General features: G+C 37.5%; 2 protein-coding genes across 2 annotated transcripts; one reads left to right on the top strand and one right to left on the bottom strand.

The window, feature by feature from the left end:
* Positions 1-34: 34 nt before the first annotated feature.
* On the top strand, positions 35-2,483 carry FLN1 (fructokinase-like 1). Its single transcript, XM_010258422.3, has 2 exons — positions 35-1,205; positions 1,323-2,483. Exons 1-2 carry the CDS (start codon positions 273-275, stop codon positions 2,013-2,015), a joined length of 1,626 nt encoding a protein of 541 aa, XP_010256724.1. The 5' UTR covers positions 35-272; the 3' UTR covers positions 2,016-2,483.
* A 14,826-nt stretch (positions 2,484-17,309) lies between these two features.
* Positions 17,310-21,467, bottom strand: LOC104597034 (O-fucosyltransferase 19-like). Its single transcript, XM_010258421.3, has 8 exons — positions 20,634-21,467; positions 19,768-19,840; positions 19,606-19,676; positions 19,394-19,482; positions 19,178-19,310; positions 18,855-19,087; positions 18,301-18,777; positions 17,310-18,164 (listed from the first exon to the last, which is right to left on the bottom strand). Exons 1-8 carry the CDS (start codon positions 21,165-21,167, stop codon positions 17,909-17,911), a joined length of 1,866 nt encoding a protein of 621 aa, XP_010256723.1. The 5' UTR covers positions 21,168-21,467; the 3' UTR covers positions 17,310-17,908.
* Between the last annotated feature and the right edge of the window lie 1,970 nt (positions 21,468-23,437).

Genomic DNA, 23,437 nt, shown 5'->3' on the forward strand with positions numbered 1-23,437 from the left:
AAGCGAAGTAATGGGCAAATCTGGGAAGTGGGAAATCACGAAAGTGCCACTGTGCCAGCATATCTATCTGGCACTTCATCGAGAGAAAAATTAGGGACAGAAATATCATTACCGGAACAACAAGGGCAACGAGAAACAACTATTTATCAGAGATATTTTCTTTGGGGAAAATTGGCGGGGAGATGGATGGATAATGCTAGAGGAGTAAGAACGAAAAATTGGAGTAGATAGAATAGAACGAGAAAGACGGAAAAACCCTAGCCTTCTCTCTAATGGCAGCATTTCAGCTCCCTTCATCGTTTCTCACCGTCTCTTATATTCGGTCTATAGGTTTCCAGAAAGGCCAAAGCCGATTTGAAGAAGCTAAATTTACTCGGTTGTGTAAACTGAGTTTTATCGGAGCGGAGCCTACTCTGTTCTCTATCCTCAGATATTCGATAATCGGGTGGAAGTCTACTTTGGAAGTACGAAAATCTCTACAGCTAGAGCCAGTAAGAGCATCCGCTGATTGCGACAATGGAGCTCCACCGAAAACGACCCGCAGAGGCAGGAAAAAGGGAACCGCTGCTTCTCCTTCCACCTCTTCTACAAGAAAAACAGAACGTTCGAAGAAACAAGAAGCTGACAATGTGGTAGTCGAAGAAAAGAGTTCGAAAGAAGGACCAAAGGAGGAAAGGGCAGTAGCAGCAGCAGCAGCAGAAGAAGAAGAAGAAGAAGAAGAAGAAGAAGAAGAAGAAGAAGAAGAGGATTATGACGACGGAATTGATTTCCCTTACGAATATCCTCCGTTGATTTGCTGCTTCGGTGCTGCACAGAAAGAGTTCGTTCCGACGGTGAGGGTTTCCGATCGACAGATGCATCCTGACATTTACTCCCAGTGGAAGTCACTCCAGTGGGACCCGCCAGAGTTCGTCAGGGCACCTGGTGGGCCGGCGTCAAATGTTGCCATTTCCCACGTCAGACTCGGCGGTCGAGCGGCGTTCATGGGGAAGGTTGGAGACGATGATTTCGGTGAAGAGTTGGTTTACACAATGAACAAGGAGAAGGTTCAGACAAGGTCTGTCATATTCGATTCGGATGTGAAGACCGCGGCTTCTTATATGAAAATCAAATTCGAGGACGGGAAGATGAGAGCAGAGACCGTGAGAGCGTGTGCGGAGGATTCTCTCCAGAGCTCTGAAGTCGATTTTGCTGTACTAAAAGAGGTAAACGAGAATTTCTTCTCAATACTAGTTCTGAGTGCAGAACTTTTCCCCCTCCCTTTTGAATTGTACTATCTTCGACAAATAAGGTTTACTATGTTTCAATACAATTCCTTGCAGGCCAGAATTTTTCATTTTAATTCAGAAGTTCTTACATCTCCGTCTATGCATTCTGCCCTCTTTAGAGCGATCAGATTGACAAAAAAGTTTGGAGGACTTGTGTTTTTTGATTTGAATTTGCCTTTGCCTCTGTGGAGGTCGCGTGATGAGTCTTGGGAGGTGATTAAGAAAGCCTGGAATGAAGCAAATATCGTTGAGGTATCAAAGCAGGAGCTGGAGTTTCTTTTAGACGAGGAGCATTATGAGAGGAAGCGAAATTACAGACCTCAATACTATGCTGAATCTTTTGAGCAGACAAAGAACCGTCGTGACTATTACCATTATACCCGCGACGAAATCTCTCCGTTGTGGCATGATGGAATAAAGTTCCTTTTCGTGACTGATGGGACATTTCGAATTCACTACTACTCCCCCTCATTTGATGGTGCAGTGGTTGGAACCGAAGATGTACTTATAACCCCCTACACTTGCGATAGGACTGGTTCTGGTGATGCTGTTGTCGCTGGTATTATGAGAAAGCTGACAACTCATCCAGAGATGTTTGAAAACCAAGATGCGTTGGAGAGACAACTTCGCTTTGCAATTGCAGCCGGAATCATATCACAGTGGACAATTGGTGCTGTGAGAGGTTTTCCAACAGAGAGTGCCACGCAGAATCTGAAAGAGCAGGTTTATGTACCTTCAATGTGGTAAGAGTATTTGCTAGGTAACGAGAACCAAAAGTCTCTTTCCGGCAGTAGGTTGGATGTGGGATCGATCCTCATTCTAAAATTGTTGGACTAATTTGGTAGAGACGAGATTCTTGACATCCTTGTAACGATGTTATGCCTTTTCTGATCTTCTTTTTTGAAACAAATGATGGCAATGCTGCATTGTTGTACACAGTTGAATGCCAGGATTCACTGTCAGATTGCCTTTGGGCAATACGTGAAACATAAGTTTACAACTAAATTAGAGAATTGTTCAAATGTCCATCTGAAATGTTTACAGTTTCATGGTTTCTGTTCTTGGGAGCTTTTGTTTTGGTTTAGGATGGGGGATATGACTTTTCACCAAGCTTCTCTAGTTGAGTTTGGAGTTTTGTTTTAAGAAGTTGGTATCAGCATATCATGTGAAATCTTGGTCATCTGAATTATTAAATAGTTCCTTATTATTCATATAGATGTATTGAACAGATAAACAAGCCTGTTCCTGTTGTACTGGGTTTCAAGTCTCTGTTCTATTTCTGCATCCATTCTCTTCTTTTGGCCTACATATGTGATCCTCTTTCTCTTGTTTCCTGGATATCTTTATTGGGGGTGCCCTTTTTTTTGAAGGGTAAGGTAAATCTTTATTAGAAAGATCACACAAATATTACATCAGAAAGCTGCACTTGTAGGTTAAGGGTGTAAGAAGATTATGAAAAGTTTAGTATAATGAGGGAAGTAGAAATGGTTGCATTGAGTAGTAGAAGTGTTGTTCCTACTACTAATTATCCTTGTACTAACCTCTTGCTTACACTTGTTTTTAGTTGATTTTCTTGCTCTCTATTGGATCCATAAACTGAGATTTATGTTTACACCTACACCTGTGGTCATGTTTTATCCATTTCTAGCTCTTGAAGAATTTGTCGCATTTTTACTAAGTAATATTTTCTCATCTTTGCATGCCTCAATAAATTTATCTACATATGTGTAGTCGGTAATACTTCTGAGCCAAGGATGTTGTCAATCTACTCTTGGTACTATGATATCAATAATTTAATGCTTTTTTTTTAACATTAGAACTATACAATTTGTCATAGAACCTGAGCTTGTTCATTGGGTTAACTAGTGAGATAATCTTCCACCATGCAAATTACAATGCTGTGTTGTCATATTTATGTTGTACTTGCTTTATTATTACTCCACAAATTATCTTGGGGGTAAAGAAAGGATGTGCTTCAGAAACTTAGGCTACACTTTTTTCAGTGAAATGTACATAAAAGTTTTCAGGCTGAAATATTTCAATTCTTATTTGTATTCCTTTACAACAAAGTTATATTTTCTGTCCCTTATAATTTGTTTTTGACATACATGCCAGAAAACACAGTTTTGGTTGTAAAAGGAGCAAAAATGTAGCTCAAATATTTCCTCTTGAAAATTTCTATCCATTTTACACTGAAAATATTGTAGCCCTGCTGTCAAAGCATCATGAGTTATCTTCGGCTTCTTAACATGTTCTCCCACACCACTATAACAATACATTGTTTGGTATAGAAAGAGTATAGAAGGTTTCTAGTTAGGTCAATTTGGGAAGCTCTGTAGATGAACTCAGCTCTTAATGCCACTTCTTGCTATTTGAGTTTTCCTGGATCAGATGTGTGTTCAGTCCCCTTGTCCACATCAGTCCTATAGTTCTTTCTTTAGAGAAAGGATTTATTTTTGGAAACATGGCAGCAGGAGGAACATGTGCAGCTCTTTTGGATTCCCAAGCATATAGGCTCATGTAAGATTCATACACCAATTAGACTCCATAAAATACCCAAAACCTGACTAGTAGTTGTGTGTATGGGTATTTGCATAAATATAAATAAGAGAAAGGTAGATTAGATGGGTTAATAATCTTCTTCTCTGGACAACCGTGTGTAGAGTTCCCATGTTAAGAATGATGTGGCCAATCTCAACTGTTCATCAGGTAGGAACTTCCCAAATGTATATATACAAGCAGACATACAAGGAAAGGTTTGAGGGCAAAAATTTCCCCATGAGGCTGTAGGAAGGAATATGTGGAGTAGAGCCCCTTTGGCTTCCAGTCATGTTTCTTTGTCTTCCATTTCTTGAATCCAAATATACGAGTGGGTAATTTTGAGCAGAACTGGTTTGTGGTTGATGCGTGGAGGATTTCTATTTCATCTTCTTTGTTAGATGGGGTAACATCTATGAGTTCATTACTAATTTTACATATGCCACAATTTAGACCAAATCAGATCATGTTGGATAAAACTCTTCAGGTTGGTTTTCTTTAATATGCTAAGTTGATATGTTAAATGCTTAGAATCCAGCAGAGGAATGTCCAGTGAGGTATGCCTTTCCTTTTCCAGTTTTCTTTTCCTTCAAATATTTATTTTGATTTCTTTAGGGGTGGTGGTTACAATGAGGACTTATCAGAATGTGAAAAATGTTATAGGCGATTTTGATTCTTTTGCTGGGAATAAAGACTTGTATTGCTAAGAGGGTGGATTTATGACCCTTAAACTGTCAGAAGTACATTCTGGTGAGACAGCAGCCCAACTTGGACTATATGCAACTTGCTTGAGCTGTATTTATTATTTGCTTACAAGGGACATCACCATCATTGCAAATGTTTCTCTGCATGCTTTTTATGTCATTGAAGGTAAGCTGATTTTTTATTTTAATTCATCTCCTCTCTGCTAAAATCACATCAGCATGAAATTCAAACACAAAAGTGCAAGATTTGTTTATTTTCCAAAATCTGAAGTCAATTCGAGCTTCTGGGGTCATTCTCAAAGTTCTTGTTACAAAGATGAAGAATCCTTAATGGGGGAAAAGCTAATCCTCTTTCACCACTGCTGCATATGCATTTTATAATTTCTCATCTCATTAAATTCCGTTTGGTTATTGAGGAAGGGGAAAACAGTCTACTTGGTTGAAGTAATTAGGGCTGTTCATAAGAATGCCCAACCCGACCAACCCGAGTCGGCCGGGTTTTCATCCGTACTGGTCGGTTTTGGGTTGGGCACATACATAAACCGAAATCTCGGGTCGGTTTCGGTTTTCTTGCGTGAAAACCGAAACCAACCCGACCCGAACCGAACTAGTATTCTACTAGTTTGGTAGTTCCTACTTCCTAGTTTGAGTAGTTTCCTAATTCCTACTAGTCTTCTACTTTTAGACTTCTACTAGAACTAGAACTCTAGAAGGCCCATTAGGCAATTACAATTAGAATTCAATTAGGTGTCCTTTTTTAGTTTTTTACCTAGATTAGAATTTAGAAGGTTTCTAAATTTTTATTTTATTGATTTACCTACCTAGATTTACCTAGTTTTTTACTCTAGAAGGCCCATTATTGACACTTGTTTTTACATGAAGAATTTATTGATTTTATTCTTTACCTGAATTAAATTTAGATTTATCGTGGACTCTTGAATATCAAATTATCAACTAATTCAGATTTTATTTGGCTTTGTACAGGAGCAAAACCGAAACCGACCCAACCCGACTCAAACCGACCAGGTCGGTTTGGCCTGTCAGTGGGTCGGTTTCAGTTCCCACCTTAGCTAACCCGACCAGGTCGGGTCGGTTGGGAAAATCCCAAGAAACCGACCCAACCCGACCCGTGAACACCCCTAGAAGTAATCCTCTTCAACTGAAGCTTAACTTTGATGGCTGCAGCTTGGACAACCCAGACAACACAGGTATTGGAGCAGTCAATGGAAACAGTCAAGGGGCTATTATTAGTTCTCGTTTCAGGCACTGTTACTGTAGGAGATTCCAGAGGAACTGAAAATTTTGCTTTTCTACAAGGACTTAGGTTGGGTTAAAGGGTAAACATGAAGAATACAATGGTAGAAAGAGACTCAAAGGGTGGTAGGCTGGCATAAAAATGACAAAGAACATGGCAACATGGGCATGCAGTGAGGCAGATTAAATCCTACATGGGCATGGCTGATTCACTAGCGAGGCAGGGGATTAATAAGGAACAGCTATTTGGGGGTAGTCAATCTTTGTACCAAAAGAAATGTGGGGTTAAATAGCATTTTGATATGGCCTAGCAAGAATACTAAAGTTCCCTGTACAGAACAGTCTTTTTGTCACTCAGTAAGATTTCAAAGTTTCCAATAAAAGAAGTAATGTAATCCTCATGGACACACAAGCTCTTTGAAGAATCTTAGTAATTGAGAAAACTCCCCTGTTGCTCAAAAACCAAAATTCATAACTGAATTACAATCCATGAACCATCTTATTTTTGTTGTTATTGTTTTGTGAGAATGTAAAATTTTCATCCCATCTTTATTCTATTTTGTAGAATTTAGGGATGCAAACGGATTGTATTATTCGAATCCGACCCGACATTGTTAATGTCGGATCTGATAGGACTCGATTTGAATTAGAATTCTATTGGTAAGTTGGATCTTCGGATCTGACGATTCAACTTGTTTTCTTTAAAAATTAATAAAATATAAAAAGAAAAAATAAAATATACTAATTTAAATAAAGTAAAAACAAAAATACAAGTATTTTTTAATTATTTTCATCATATATATACATGTTTTTTATAAAAAATAATATAACAAATTTATAAAAATATAATGCAAAAAATATATTTATAAATAAATAAATAACATATATATATATATATGCATTATATATTTATAAGTATATAATATATATCGGATCAGATCTTCTCGGGTTGGATTGGATTGGGGGGGGGGTTGATCCGAATCCGATCTGAACAGGGGTGATCCGAATTCGACCAAATAGAATTGGATCTCGGATTGGATCATGATCCAATCCATTTGCACCCCTAGTAGAATTCACGCCCTTCAAAATGTTAAGCAGAAATGCCCAAGATTTTCATGCTCTGATCATGGCTTTATTTGTGGGGAAGAAATCAGAAACTGCTTTTGGAAGGGTACATACTCCTTGGGCTGACATGTGTGGCAACATGGGTTGAGTCCGAGAGTGGCCTCTTTGTAGTTTGTGGCTTTGTGTTAAAAGAAATGCCAAAGATTTACGGGGCGTTTGGCAAATCTTTGTAAGTGGTCTTTCAAGCTTTTTAAAGCTTAGAAGACCTGATTTTGAGCTTTTTCGTTTGGTAACCAAAAGACAGGAAGCCGAAAAGATTGAGAAAGCTCAGATTTGTCTTAAATCTGAAAGCTTCAGGTCTTTTGAGCATATGGATCTTTTTGTTTGAGAAAGGGCATTCAAAAAATCCTTTCAGATCCAAACCTCTACTCGTACCAGGTATGTAGTCCTGGTACCTCGGCTAGGCTAAATGAATCTGCACCAGGTATGTAGTCCTCCTTCCTCTTCTTCCTTTTTTTCCCCTTAAGTTTTTTCTTTCTTCTTTGATCCAAACTTCTACTTGTACCTCGGTTCCTTTCAGATCTGACCCTCCCCTCTCTCTCACTTTCTCTGTCTGAAGCTGGGAAATCCGATTTAAAACCAGGTATGATCTCCATCATTTGATAGCGATGTGATCTCCTGATTTGCTTGTGGAACAATTTTTAGTTTGCTTCTTATTTTTAGTTGAATTTTGTCAAAATGAATGTTTGCAGAATGCAGAAGAGGGCAATTTGTAGAACAATTTCATCAAAATGATCTCCAGATTAACAGGTTAGTTAATAACTAGAATGATGGAATGAATCTTCATATTGAAATTCCTTTTTAAACTTGTTTCCACTGTCCAAAACCAGGTTCCTATTTAAACTTCAAGCGTTAAAATTTTGGTGAAACTTGTTTCTGCCACATCAGACTAGTTCACAGAACATAGTTCCAGCTTTAAAATCTGGTGTAGCCACATCCCTTCAAGAATTTTCTTCTTTGTTTGGGAAGCTTGTCCCTAGAAAGTTAATACTTGTGATCTCCTACAGAAAAAACTTTTGGGAAGACGCTGCTCCATATCTCCTCATGTTTGGATTTTATGCCTCAGCAAGGGTGAATCTGCAGATCACATCCTTCTTCACTGCAGTTTCACCCAAAGGATATGGTCCCACTTCTTGAAAATGGTAGGTTATAGCTGGGCTTTTCCAAAACACATTATGGACACATTGAACCAGTGGCAAGGAACAGGGCTAAGCAAAAGGGATTAAGTCTTTTGGCAATCAATGCTACATGCAGTGTTGTAGGGTGTTTGAGATGAAAGAAACAATTGCCTCTTTGACAATAAAAGCAGAACCTTGGAGGATTAATCTCAGATATTACCTACCTTTGCATCCTTTGGACGGTGAATTCAGTTCTGTTCAAAGGACTTTCAGTCAATGATCTTTTCAGAGATGTTCACCCCTTTCTTTTTCTCCCTCATCCCCAACAAACATCCTTGAGGCATCCCGTACCCATCAGTGAAGGAGTGATAACACTTAACTTTGATGGTTGTGCCTTAGATAATCCTGGTCTTGCTGGTATTGAGGTACAGTAAGGGAAGAAAGGGGCAATATATGCTGGACTTTTAGTGGTCCAATCGGCTGGGCTGACTCCACAAAGGCTGAAGTGATGGCTGCTCTCACCAGAATCAGGATAATAAAAAATTTGGGAATTCAGAATTTGATCATTGCAGGTGATTCAGCAAATACGATATAATGGTTAAGAGACAAAGAGGGGGGGGGGGCTTGGAGACTGAATCATATCTGACTGAAGCTTGGGATTCTTTGGATTGTTTGAATGTTAATTTAGTTTGGATTCCTAGGGAACACAATCATACTGCAGATGGCCTAGCTAAATTTGGTGTGAACACAATCTCCCCTTGTTCCCCCTCTTTTTCTTAGTAAATTCTGGTTAAATTTTCTCAAAAAAAAAATATTGGACCCAGTGTATGTCATTTTGAACGATGTATCAAATGTTTTTCTATTCTACCGAGTATGTAAAATTTTCTTGGAGTTAAAAAACTTCTGAACTGGTATCCATAATAAGAGTTTACATAGCCTATTCTGAAATGAGTCCATGAAGTTGGAGCAATGGATAAACACTTTTACCTGTTATCTCACGGGATTGATTTGAATATTGTTAAAATTTTGGTGGTTTGAAATTTTCAGGAATTTTTGGTTTCCATTAAAGGCTTAAAACTGTTTCTATTTATCTATTTACCTATCACTCTTGGTTAATAGTCAATTCCATGTCTTAATTTTTGAGTCCGTAATGAAACTAATACTTTGTCTAAGAGATTGTAACCATATCTAGGCTTAATACTCATCACCCTTTAAAGCTGGTAAACCTATGGATGTGATAAATTAGAGGCTTCCTATGCAGACAAACTAGAAGAGAGATAATGAAAGTGATGAATCCTTTATATGCTTTTCTCTTACAATTTATAATTGGTGCCTTGTGCATTTCAAAAACTTCAAAACTTGCAGCCTTAACTGTGATTAAACCATGCAAGTTTAAACAAAAGTAAAAATATCAGCGACTATAAATATACAATTAGAAGAAAACTGAAGGAGAAGGAAAGAAATGTTCTTGAATCAAATCTGAATTTTCTCCCATTTTGCTCTGTTATATAGTTTGGGTCTTGCTTTGTTTGCATTTAAGAAGTAGTACTATTAATTGCTTTTCAAATCTGAAATTTCTCATGCAATTCCATCATGAATTTGCTATAAGTTCAAATTTTCAAACCTGAAACCTACCATTTTTGCTCTGTAGAATGACTTATAATTTTTGCTTTGTAGAATGGTGTGAATCTTGCTTTGTTTGCATATGATAGATATATTCTATTGTTTAATTGAGCAATCAAATCTGAAATTTCTCGTGACTCCATCATGAATTTGCTACTATGAGTTAAATTTTCCAGATCTGAAATCTATCATTTTGCTTTGTAGCATGGCCTGAACCTTTGTTTGCATATGATATACTACTATTTATGATTGTCCTATGATATTATTGCTTTGTAAAACTATGGTAGTGCAAATGATTTGGGCGCAAAGTCTGAATAATAATTGTTTAATTCAAATTTTACCTTGTTTCATTTGACTGCAATACAAATGAAGTAAAATAAGACCTAAAGCAATCTGTTATTAGTCATCACTCTTCCATTTCTGCACTCAATAGCTGCAGCGTGAGGAAACCAAACCAAAACATTCAACATTCTTAGTGGCTGCAACATGATTGTGGGACCTCTTGCGCAGTGTTGATTCAATCTAATGATCGTGTTCCAGATTTGGCACTCTTGGCTATCGGCGCTTATGAATTGGTTCCAATTCAATAACCATTTTATTCAATTTTAGTGTTTTTTTCTCAACTTCGGAAAATTTTATGAGTTTATACATTAGGGACAATAATAGGTGGGGGAATCTATCACAATTCAAGGGGGTATTATAGTACAGATGGGGTTTGGGACAATACATTCAAAAAATCAATATTTTTTTGGTGGGGGCGGGGAGCAAACCATAAATTTTTCTTTTTTTTGTAATTACATGAATTGGATTGTTTGTAACGAAGTATTTCTCAAAAGAAGAATTCATATTAAACTAATTTCATGTATTGAAATAATCATTTGTATTTATGTGATGAATAATTATATGGGGCCCATAGGTGATGATCACATATGTCAATGTGTAAAACTGTAGATAGGAGCTACATTGATATGTTGTATAGGAAAATGTACGAGTGCAGCCCACTTTAATATTTTGTATAGTTAAATGTGTTAATTGATTTGAAATCCTTAGAAATTAGAAGGCAGTGTTTTTTTTTCCCTTTTTTGAGATACCTTTATTTAGAGATTTGAAATCCCTTATTGGGAATTTAGAAATCAGTGAAACTCAGTTTTCATTTGTGCACCTTTATCACGATCAAGGTGTTAATAAATACTTCCGTTTGTGGCTTCAGAAAGGCTCTTATTTAGAAGATGCGCACCCCTTCATTTTTACCAGGTTTTTGGCATCTTGATTACCTTGTGTTTTATCATCTATCTTGGCTATCGATTAGGGCTGCAAGTCGGGTTGGGTTAGGTCGGGTTGAGGCCAATCCTAATCCAACCCTAACCCTAATCCAACCTGACCTTTAACCCGATCAACCCAACCCTAATCCTAACTAAATTCCTTCAACCTTAACCCAACCCAAAGTCAATTTCGGGTTGGGTTGGGCCCAACTCAACTTTCTTCCCATCCTTAAAAACCTTAGAATTTCTTGATTTTAGATCTTAACTCAACTTTTATTACATATATTTTAATCCTATGTTTCATTAGTATTTGTTTGTTGATGTTATTTTTTTGTTCTTATAGTACAAAATTCAAAACAAACTAGTGTTAGAAATGATAATAGTTTATTATGAGTTATGACTTATGATAGGTTCTTGGGTGGCAAACAACATAAAGGAGATGAAGAATAAAATTTTTAAAAAACATAAAATAATGTTATTAAGGTTTTAGTCTTTCTAATTAGGATTAAGTGAAATGATTATCTTAAAAGAAAGGGTAAAATACAAAAACCTCCCCTAAAGGTTTTGACAATCATAAAAACCTCTCCTAAAGTTTTTGACAATCATAAAAACCTCCCCTTTAGTTTCTCTTTAACAAAATCCTCCCCTAAATTTTTAAAGAATTCAACGAAAACCTCCCTTTTGTCACAATGATTTTTATGCATTTGATGGTGAAAAAATTTCCTTATTTTTTTCTTGCTTTGGAGAAATTTCTATTTTCCTGGGGAATTATGATGCTGCCTATCCATGGTGCTTGGACTTTCCATTTCCTTAGGCCCGTTTGGCATCAATTCTAAGGATTTTCACTCAGAATTCTTTCAAAAAAGGATGGATTTTGAGAATTTTCATCATGGGAATCAGTAGTCCTGTTTAGCACAGTTGTCAAATTCTTGTTTCTCAAAAATAAAATCACGTTAGGCAGCAACCAATTTCTTTGAATCAATTCTTTGATCTTTGATAGACAAAACCATGCCAATACTAATAATTATAAGTTCAAATGGAGTTACACTGCACTCTATTCGTTTACATCATTGTCAAATACATATAAAAAAGGAGAGAGGTTCACATGTTAACACATTTCATTTTAAAATTAGAATGACACATGATTAATAAAAAAAATGCCCAACAAGGTGTGATCATGCAACACCCACATGATTGCAAAAATCTGATCCCTCCTGGTTTTGTTGCACTTATCATGAATGATGACTTCTTCTTGTGTTTAATGAATTTGAAAACATAATGATGGTAATTTTTAATAGTGATTGATAAAGGAAAATTGTCAGACAATCACCTAGTATGTGGATGACATGTAGAATTGATGGCATCCCAATCATATAAAGAGTCTATATTTACCTTCTTCTAGTCATTGAATCTTCTAGGAAGTTATTGATCAAAAAAATCTTTGAAGAAGTTTGAAATCTAACCTCAAATACAAGCTCCTTTATTTTACTGGTAAAAGCAGAACATTATTATGTAAAAAACATGGAAATGGTGTACAAGATGAATGTGCCTGACACCCCTCCAGATTTAGGCTAGCGCAAACTACCCAACCCCATTGTATAATTTTACAAAAGGTGGTGACCCCCAATACAGGATTAATGCTACGATTAACATGGATTCTAACAAGACCCAGCAAGCTCTTCATCGACAATGATGAAGAATGAGAATTGTTCAGACTACCTAACCCCATTTAAAGAGACGACTGTAATATGAGGAGGGAGACAAATCTGTGTCCTCTGTTATGGATAATATGCCCAGATTTTATGCTGCCGTCTAGTGGTTCAATATCAGAAAACTCATTGTTAACAGATCAAACAGAGCTCGTTGAAGAGGGAAAACGAAGAAGAGGGAGTGTTCGAGCAGATTTCACAAAGAATATTTGTGAGGAAAACAAAGAAGACACCCTTACCTTTCAAACGGAGCTCGTTGCAGAGGGAAACTTTGAGAAGTTCAAATCTACTATCATTTCACAGAGACTGTTTTGGAAAGGAACAAACGAAGAGAAGAAACCTGGTTGAGAAGTACACAAATGTAAGTACTTGTGAGGCCAGATCTCTGGGTAGAAGAAAGACGTTGGAGGCCAGATTTCTAACGCTTTTAGGACTTTGTTCAATGAAATTCATGTATTTGGGGTAAAATGTGCACGTGTTCGTTGTTTCATTAAGGACATAGTGAGAATTGGAGATTGCAAGAATTAGGAATCTCAGAAGTGAAAAAATTTCACTTTGGAGAATCCCGTATTCGGAGCGAATTTCTCATCCAAAAACGAATGAGATTCTGGGGAGCAAATTTCACACTTCTGGAGATTCTAATCTAAAGAATCCCAGAATCAATTTGGGGAGTGATGCCAAACGGGGCCTTATTGTATCACCAATTTCTAGTGAGAGCCAACTAATTTGGGTTCAACTTCATTGAAGAAGCTACTTAAAAGAGGCTTCGAGTGAGAGCCAACTAAACGATTGCATGATCAAATTTGGTTCACAGAGTTTCTAATTAGGGCCCACCTCACAAAAGATTCATAGTGTAAAAGCCCCGAATTTGGACCGGATTTAGTAAGCACATCAAAGTAAACATGTTAAATGAGCATTTGATAAATATTTTGATAACTGTCAAACGTGGGTATTAATCTTTTTTAAAGGTGGGGGAGGATATTTTAAGGGACAAGCGTCAAAAAAAATTTTCAAGTGCTCATTGAATGTACTTATAACTTCGTGTCTACTTCATCCAAATCGGACAAATTTGATTCTCTAAATTTTCAAGTGAACCTATTTGAGAGGACTTCAGCTTTCATTAAACTGCTTTCACTTGACCACTTTGAAGAAGCTACTAAAACAAGCTTCAATGGAAAGCTATTTTCTTGGCTGAATGAAAGCATATTAGTGCTTTTCGGATTTCTAACAAACATAACTTCTAGGCTGTCTGTGCGATACCTACCTCACAAAGCCAGAAGCTACTGTATGAATACCCTCCCAAAAAGGCACTTTATAAGTTTATGTACTAGTTGAGCAAAGATCAGGAGTGAGAGTATATTGGAGAGGAAAACAAATGGAGCAAAATAATGGTGGTCTGAACATGAAACTTAAGCAAATATGGAATTAAATGATAATGCACACGTAATAGATAAGAGGCCGTGTTTGGTTCGATAGGAAATAAGAAAGAAACTGAAAGTTAATGCAGTGCAAATTTATTTGCACTAGTACAATTGTATAGGAGTGTAAATGCAAAAAAATGCAAATTCTTGTTTAATTTTGTTTTGGATTTTACTTTATTTTTCTTTATGTCTTAATTTACTTTATGTACTGTAATAATTTTGCATCAGTGCAAATTTATTTATATTGCAACCAAACACAATCTAAACTATTTCACAAAAATTGTTAAGAAATTTCCCTCCACTTTATGTCTATCCAACCAAACATAACCTAAATAAACCAAGTAGCAATTGTCTCCTAACAGAGGGAAAAAAATACACACACAGTGGTCGAAACATAAATTCAAGGCAAATTATATAGTAATAAAGACACCAAAGTTGCATTATATAAAGGAGAAACCATTCAACGAGAGCTTGACTTGGAAGCCAGAAGCTTGGTTAAATTGCACTAGGCAGTAGGCACCATTGCATTGATCTTAAATGTCTCTCTACCTTTGAATATATTAATTAGCACCTCCGAATCAAAGTTTAGGTTGAAGCAATGCCATTAACATTACATATATATTATAATACTAAAAAAAAAAGAGGATTAACCAAGTCCTAATCAAGAAAATGAGGATGACTTCCTATGTTCTATCCACCAAGTACTCTCCTCCTAACCGGTCCACTAACCAAGTTTTTTTGCCTGAAAGCGACGTCTTAGGCGTTCATGGGTGGTCAATGCTACGAGTTCACATCTGTGCCCCACAATGCCCCATAACACATCCCGATCTTATATTGAAAACATCTCTCAATATCTTATCATCTTCCATACTTGTTATTGGAAGATATTCCTAATATAAGATTGGGATATGAACTCCAATGCTACTAGACCACAATCAAGGAACGGGATCTGCTCCTCACACAGGGGCGCCTCACAGACACATCCACCATGGATTGGAAACATTTCCCGTATATAATAACTTATAAATACGGAAGATATTCCCAATACATAATAGGATGTGCGTGTGAGAAACCCTGTGTAAAGAACAGATCCGGTCTCCACAATCAGTTGGGAGGACTTACGGAGTCCACCAAAACAAAATGGTCAATTACTGGGGCCTCCGGCGTTGGACCAGGTGGCTTATTCAGCTGTGTTGACATATGACAAATTAATTTAGTGGAGCACCAATTAACTGTTGTTGTTGGAAGGCTCCATCTCCAATCTCAAGTCTCATCCTCCAGTCAACCCAACAGTCATCACTCTTGATTAGTCTAAACAGATTCTATATATATAAGCTCTCAATTCAATAGCTTTTTTGGTAGATGGTAGATGAGGTATTATTTATTGCTCACAGTAATCACTAGTAACCCATCAAGCTATGATGGCACGACGAATACTAGTCCACACTTTTTTACAAGCACCAAGAGTGGAAGGTGGAGGTTGGTTTGGTTCAGAGTCAGCGTAGCACAAAAAAGGTCTTTTACCTTCAGTTTAGATTTTACAACTTTCAAGCTTCATAAAATATCATCACACGAGTTAGAAATATAGGGTCATATCTTAGAAATGTCTGAATTCCAAGTCTGATGATTTTGAAATATTATTGAAATTGGAATTTTGAGCCAAGGTCAAGGTTCAAAGTACTGCTTTTTTGCCTATTGCCTGATTCGAAGGATCAATACTCTCCAAGTCTTAGTAGCCTATTCTAAAAATTGATACTTCCTAATAACCTTACAGCCCGTTTGGTTCATGGGAATATAGGTTTGGAATTGGAGTTATTCTGATTTCAATCGTTTGGTTGGGTGGAATTAGAATTCTATTCCCATTCCTGATGGACTGACATCGCATTCTCTCATTTGAGGGACAGACCATTCCCTTTCCCCTCTCTTGGGAATGAGGTCTTATTCCAGTTGATTCTAATTCCAACTCGGATTCTTGTATAAACTAACAAACTATAGGAAGAAATCATTCTGATTTCAACTGTGAACCAAATGGACCCCTAAAACTCCGACATTTATATACTCCCTAGTCCCTAATTACTAGTATTTCATGTATCGGTTATGCAAAAAATTAATACTTATTGTATGATATGTATTAATACTTCGATTCTTGGCCGATACTCATTTTGTTTGCCGTATAAATCCAAAGCAATTTGCATTTAGTTTAAATTTTCATGTGTTCGTTTATGACTATGGTTTAGTTCTTCCATGGCTCAGTTTGGGAAGAGTACAAACACATACACAAATATACTCAGCGTAAAACTTCTTATATATGGTATTTTTAATTCTTGTATTTGCACTCTTCCCAAACTGAGAAAAGATGACAATCTTCATTCTGCTTTCACTCTCTCATTTAAGGTGGAGAACCCTGTCATTTTTTTCCCAATTTTACTATATCAAACAAGCAAAACAAAGTAAGACCTGCAACAATAATAAACCAGAAATATAATTCTGATCCTATACATTTGTGCCAGTGCAAATGAAATTTGTACTGCAGCAAACAAATAGAGCCTTGATGGTTTAACCCATAACCTTTTTGTTTTTACATTGGGAAAACCAAAAGCTAGTTAAAAAATCGTTTGAAAAAAAAGCCAACGGCCTTCATTTAGTTTTTCACGTTTGAAAAAAAAGCCATTTTAATTGAATGTTACAAGCCAAATACTAAAAAAAAAGTTTTTGTTTTTTTTTTTTTTTTCAAAATGTCTGTTTCAAATAATAGCTGAAGCCCGTTTAGGCCGAGAAACACTGTCTAGAGACTCCCGAGTCCCAAGCTCAAAGCTCGAAGAATGAGCATGGCGATTGGTGAAAAATAAATACAACATCACATGAAAACCGGATAAAGGGGCTTAAAAGATAAATGAAAGAAAATGTTTCAAGTATTAGCTCACTAACAATATAAGATTAAAGAAGACAGGGTCGGTACACACACACACGTAAAGATAAAAGACATTTTTGAAGCCTTCTAAATTGAAAAAAAAAAAGAAAAAAAGAAAAGCACCCCTTGAACCTTTTTCATCAGATTTTCAGCAGAAATACCTAACACTTCTAATTGGGAATGGAGTGGCAGACACTAGTCTAATCTGGACTAGGCCCGCCCCACCCACCAATCCACCATCCCACCATCCCACCATCCCATTAGACTTTGGTTAATTAATTCGAGTGAGAAGTTTTGTTGCGACTTGTGAGCATCCAACATGTCTTGTTATACAATTCGATAGTACTTGTGAAGACACAGGACAGAGGCTGAAGTAACTAGCTAGAAGTTAGCTAGGCAAGTTTTCATATATAGGACTCAATAACCAAAGAATAGAAACTTCAATGGACACAAACAGAAAAGAGGGTTCTCGTTCTTCTCTTGATTTTTAGCAGATACTACATTATTTGAATTTTTGAATCAACAATAAAAGCCCAATTAGGCCATTGCATTTCAAAACCAATGGAAGAGAAGTGATCAAAATGAATATAAAGAAGAATGATGATCCCAAGAAAAAAAAAAAAAACTATGACTGCAATAAGATGTATGGAATGATTTTCTTCTATTGTTTCATCATACTGCATGTTTGATGGGAAGATGCTTGTGTGCCTGAGACTGGTCTTTCAAAAAGAACCATGCCATCCTCCCTGCTCAAGGCTTCCTCGCAGAAAGCTATGCTGGTCTTCCTCAGCTTTTAGAGCACAGGGGATAGCTTTAGGAGCCTCAGGGCTCAGGATCCCTATCGTTGAGTGCAAAACTCATCTGCTACCATAATCTGCCGACTGGGCTAAAAACATTTCTTTACATGAGCCCCTGCAGAATGGGTGTCGCATACTTTACAGCACTAATCATCTCCTTCAAGGAAGAAAAAGAGTTCTATCTTTGCACAGCAGATCTTTGTTTTTTTAAATACAACATTTTCTGGTCTCTGATCTGCAACTCTGACTTTTGACAGACACACCCAGGAAAAGGATTTGCGTAGAAGTTCTCCTCAAGTCTGGGGGTCTCCCCCACCTGTCTTGGATATGGTGCTCCAATCCTATTAGAATGCAACCTCTTCACCTCTGAGGAGAACTCTTCCCAAGACATCATACCCATGTCCATTTGATCAATCAGTCTCACAAAATTTTGTCTGAAAGAATGAAATTGATAGAAAACATCAGCCCATCGATCAGGGCTTCATACTTTTAGTGTCTTTTGAAGAAGAGAAGAAAAAAAAATAGTTTTCGTTTTCTGCATCAGACTATTGCGTTAGGTTAGATAGATACCTGTCAGGGTTGATAGTCTTCCGAAATCCTTCAAACCTCCTATGGCCCTGCACTGCCTTGGCCATATTCCCATCATAGGTGTAAACAAAGACATCACTCTCGAGTGCCACAATGTAGTCCAACGCAGCCAGGCGATTCTGAAACTGCTTGAATGGCTCCAGCTCCTCGTCTGTTGCTAGAGTTGTGTGGGAGAAAACATTTGGGAACTCGGAACGGAGTGCAGAAATGCTGTTGCTACCGAAGATCTCCCCTGCAACTATATAGATTTTTGTGGTAGAAGGATAACCCAAGGCCTTGAGGAATAAAGCGGCCTCCCTTGGGGACATGGGGCATCCCCCCTGGAGCCTCCGCTCTTTGCTATTGATCTCCTTTTCCTTCCAATGCTTGACTCTGTGCCTCATAATCCGTAGCTCCTCAGCTTCACTCTCAGTCAGGTTGTGACTGCACCCTGTGAATGCAAGCATGTCTTTTTCATATCTGCAATTAAGTTAACATTAGCTTTGTTAATGGGGATAATTATCTAACAGAGATGATATCCATGGATGGATAGATACCTTAAATGGAGCGCAATATATGGGTTGCTTTCATTCCTAAGCCTCTCCACCAATTTCTTCCCAAGATCCTCAATCTCACTTGCGTACCGGAGTGCCCTGTAATTTGCTCTGCATCGAAGCCTCTGGATTGAACTCGAGAGGCCATTGTTGGCAAGTCTAGAATCAGTGTGTGTGAACTTCATCACTTTGTGCCGCTTCAGCAATGCCACCATATCTCCTCTGTAGTAACCAGGCTGCAGAATTTCAAACAAGCAGTTGTTGCAACGGAGAAAATTGGGAATTGAACATTCTCTTTATAATATTAAAGTGTTTTGACTATTAACCTTAGACCAGGAAACTGGGGCCTTCAGAAGAGGCTTAATAGCTGCATAACGAGGTGGCAGAGATTCTATTATCTGAACGTCATCTTTCAGGACTTCCATGAAGTGCCTCCAATTGAAAATATCTTTGAAACCACTGAGAAGACCAGTAGGAAGAAGTCCTATAAATTCTAGTTTTTTCCGTTCTATGAAAACCAAATTGAAACCCATAATTTCTACCTTGGATCTGTCCAAAAGGAGTCGTGGTCCAGTGAAGGAAGAACCAAAGTGGCATTCATGAGGTTTGCGACTGCGACCATATCGCATATCTGCATTTGGTTGAGACAGAGGAAGGTAAGATGATCTGTGAACAGGAAATGGAACCAGCAAGAATTACAAAGAGAGAAATAAAATATAATTTATCATAAAATCTGTAAAATGAGAATACTTACTCCTGTCCTCATCTGATTCAGACCACCATTGGCGTGAACTAAGATATAGCCATTCGTATGGGGTGAACTCCCTAAATAAAGATTTGCAGAAATGAGATAAGAAACAACTATAGATAGCAGAGCTCGACAATACAGAAGCTTGAGGAACATTAAGAAACGTACTTATTTGATTCTTTGATCGATTAATGCACTGATAATAATTATCACTGTTTGGTTTCATCCAAACTTCAGGAATCTGTACAACAAGAATCCCGGATAAAAATTACAAAAATGTCTTTCAGCACTGCAATCGAAGTTAATGAATAACCAATGCCCCAATTTTATTAGGACCTTACAGGACTTTAAGGAATCCATTAAAGAAAAACCATCCCAGTAAAATTTCAGAGATGTAAAACAGAAACCCAATCATGGAAAAAAAAAAAAAACAGGGAACTACGGGGAGACAAATTTAATCCTATTTCAATAGGCTAAGAACTGTCCGTCCAAACACAGACATAAGGAAAACAGACCAAAGTCAGAAGTTGAGACAGTTAACCAATATAAGATATTGTTGTTCTGAGCTGAGCGTAGTACTTAAGGAAAACAGACATAAGCAGATGGGTGTAACACACAGAAGGGAATAAAAAGAAGATTTATACGGTTGTATATTGTCAAACTTAATCAGATAAACGTAACTGCTTTGCTGGAATTGTTGTCAAATCCCAGAATCAATGTATATTTTACAAATATATAAAAGAGGAAAAACAGAGAAAGAATTCCAAAAGAGAATTGGATCGCAAGTTCTTGATGGTTATAATCACCATTGGAAAACGAGTATAAAGATTAAATCAGGGTGCATTTTAGAAGAAAAAAAGACTCAGAAATCGAAGAAAATCTTAAAAAGTAATGAAAACTTTCAGAATCTACAACCAAAAACAAAGCAAAACAGGTCCCAATACCCCTGAAAAATCCCAATACACCCTTTTTAGCGCCAAGAACAAAAATTCAGTTGCCTGGGAAAAAGAGCAGAACTTGAAATCTTATCTTACCGGATATTGATTCAACGCACGTTTTGAGACACCAGAGTCGCCGGTCTCAATCTCGGCGACGGCCTTCTGGGCCATTGTCCAGTCCTCCTTAACTGTCTGAAGAATCAAAAGCTCATTCTCTGTTCTCTTACTATTCATCTCCATGTGGCTACTCATCAACGAGAACTTCAGAAAAACCGAAAATACCGCCAAACACATCAGCATGAGCAAAACACGACGACCCAAGTTCTTCCCTGATTTGAAATATTGCGCCATCGAAACCATCCATAGAGCCACACTCCCCATGGTAAGCAGCAAAGGTTCCGGCAGAAAAAACAATCCCTGACGAACCAACAAATACCGGATCACAGGGTGGTGGTGGGGGTGGGAGTGGTCGTGGCACCCACCGTTACCAGAATTGGTATTGTCTTCTCCGTCTGGAAATTCCGAAATGTTGGATTTTTCTGCGTCCATGAAATCAGCCACTCTACGTCTCGTCATGGGTCCGTAGATAGTCGGACTTCCATTGCTGGGGTTTCCTCCACCGGTCTCCATGGACCCAAAAGACCGGTAACAACGGGGACAGTGAAGAACAAAATGATAATAACCAGAACAGAGAGAATTGAAGCTTGTAAAATAGCGGTAATGGCGTCTTGAGAACCGTCGTTTCTATTTCTTTTTTCTTTGATTTTTTTTTTGTTCGCTTTGTGAATTTCTAAATACAGGTTCCGAAATCCATGGCCACGAGAGAGGTTTCTTTGCCGTTGCGTGCGAATGATCTCGTTCCCCAGGTGAAAGAGAAGGTATTGATAAAACAAAACAAACAGCACGAAAGAAACGAAACAAAGATTTCTGTTTCTCAAGAAAAACTCCCTCCCTCTCTTCTTATTTATATATTCGCACAGTGGCCTTTGAGTTTTGCATCTTTACCAAAAATATATTTCATTTGACCAAATTGCCCTTAAGACAATAAGACTATCCGTTTTTTAATTTCAAACTTTTTTGGATGTCTTACTGAAAATAGTTTAATTAGGTGCCGTAAACCTTAATTTAAAGAAGAGAACTCATAGTTAGCGTAATTCTCTAATTACTTGAATTTTACTAATACACAACTAAATTGCGTCTGGCACGTTTATTGACTAAATTGTCCTTTTCACAGATGCATTGACGAAAATACCTATACAAATTGGTTTGCCACTCGAGTTTTTGTAGGTTTCGTTTGTCTTTTACAAAGTTGACTAAAATATTTTTTTTCTAGCTATTATTTCTGTGTTTTTCTTTCAAACAAAATAACAGGATGCACGTGAGGCCCACTGGCCATTCCACTCAAGGTCGAACCCCTTGGCATTTTCCATCAAACAGGGATTATGAATCCTTGATATCATGATAAGGAAGTACGTAAAGGGTTGCATCAGCAGGTACGGCCCACCATGGAAGTGGGCCCACAATATAAGTACATCACAGCCGCTTGATGATGACTATAGTATTATTGATCGATGGGTCAGCGTGATAGAGTAAAGTTACTGCCTTAAGCAATAACGGTGACATGACTAAAATGAATATGGACATTATTATAATTTATAAGCTGTCACCCTCCAACGGTCCAAAAGAAAGACAGAAAGGAGAAAAGAAAAACTGAAAAACCCTTTTTCTTGGTTCATTTGCTTTCTTTCCACACAACTTGCGAATAAATGCATTGATAGCCCCCTCCTTGCTACTTAAATGTTGGAGATCTTTTTGAGTTTTGAGATCTTCTGACCACCTTTTCCTTCGGAAACAAAATTGGAAATTATACAATTCTCGGGGGCTTTTCGGTGAACTTCAACCTACTTTTAAAACACGTTTGTCTTTTTCCGGTCCGACGACTCTGACATCATCAGGTTTGTGTCTTGCGTCGATATTCTCCCTTCTCTCTATCTAAAGTGTCGTGGGACACGTGTCCTAGTCTGCGGCAGGTATGTCGACAACATTACTGTAATTGGCAATTATGATGTGTTTGAATGCTATACGGCGACCGGAGGATGCTGGGCCAATCATGATACTTCAAATTATTCTGAAAGCACGTCCCACGTGTACGTACGTGACGTGGTATATCGTAATTGGCCATATTAGAGATTTTACTGATCTTCACCTCGTCAAAATTCATACCCAAAAACCTCGTCGAAACTCTCGATACCGTGCCCACACAGAATTGGCGCGGCCAAATCATAATTTACCACGTAGTACGAATAGCACTGTAGAATAGGGAAATCGCTACCTTACAACTACTGCAACATGTAAGAAACTAGGCAAGACTCCGCAAGAGTGGCATTAGGACCGCTAGATTATTACGGGCCCTATTGTCACTTGTCAGTTGGGTCTATATGATATCAGACCAACTCCTTATCAACAGTATTAACAGGTTGTTTGTTTGTTCAAGAACTCCCATTCGAATTCCTGCATTTTGGTGGGTGTTTGCCGGAGAGTTTGACAAGCGTTCTGTTACAAGTGGACCCGATTTTTAAGTGTTTTATTTGTATTTTTATTTAATACAGAAAAAATTCGGATACAGAATGATTGAGCATTTAAAGTGATTTGACTTAATATTATAATATTTATAAAGTCAATTATGTGACATCTCAAAAGAGATAATCGTTTTTTCGTAAGTTAAATATTTGGGTAAATGTAGTTATCTGTATAAGTTTTTTCTGAAAAATACTTATCCGGACAAGTGCATTTACCTATGTTATTTAATTTCTCATGTAAATGTGATAATGACCATTTTAATCATAAAAATTAATTATTAAAAGGGGCATTTTTATCCCATTCAAGTGTTGACAATTTCC

This window comes from Nelumbo nucifera, chromosome 2 (genome assembly GCF_055504915.1).
Source record: "Nelumbo nucifera cultivar China Antique chromosome 2, China Antique-T2T, whole genome shotgun sequence".
Lineage (NCBI taxonomy): Eukaryota > Viridiplantae > Streptophyta > Magnoliopsida > Proteales > Nelumbonaceae > Nelumbo > Nelumbo nucifera.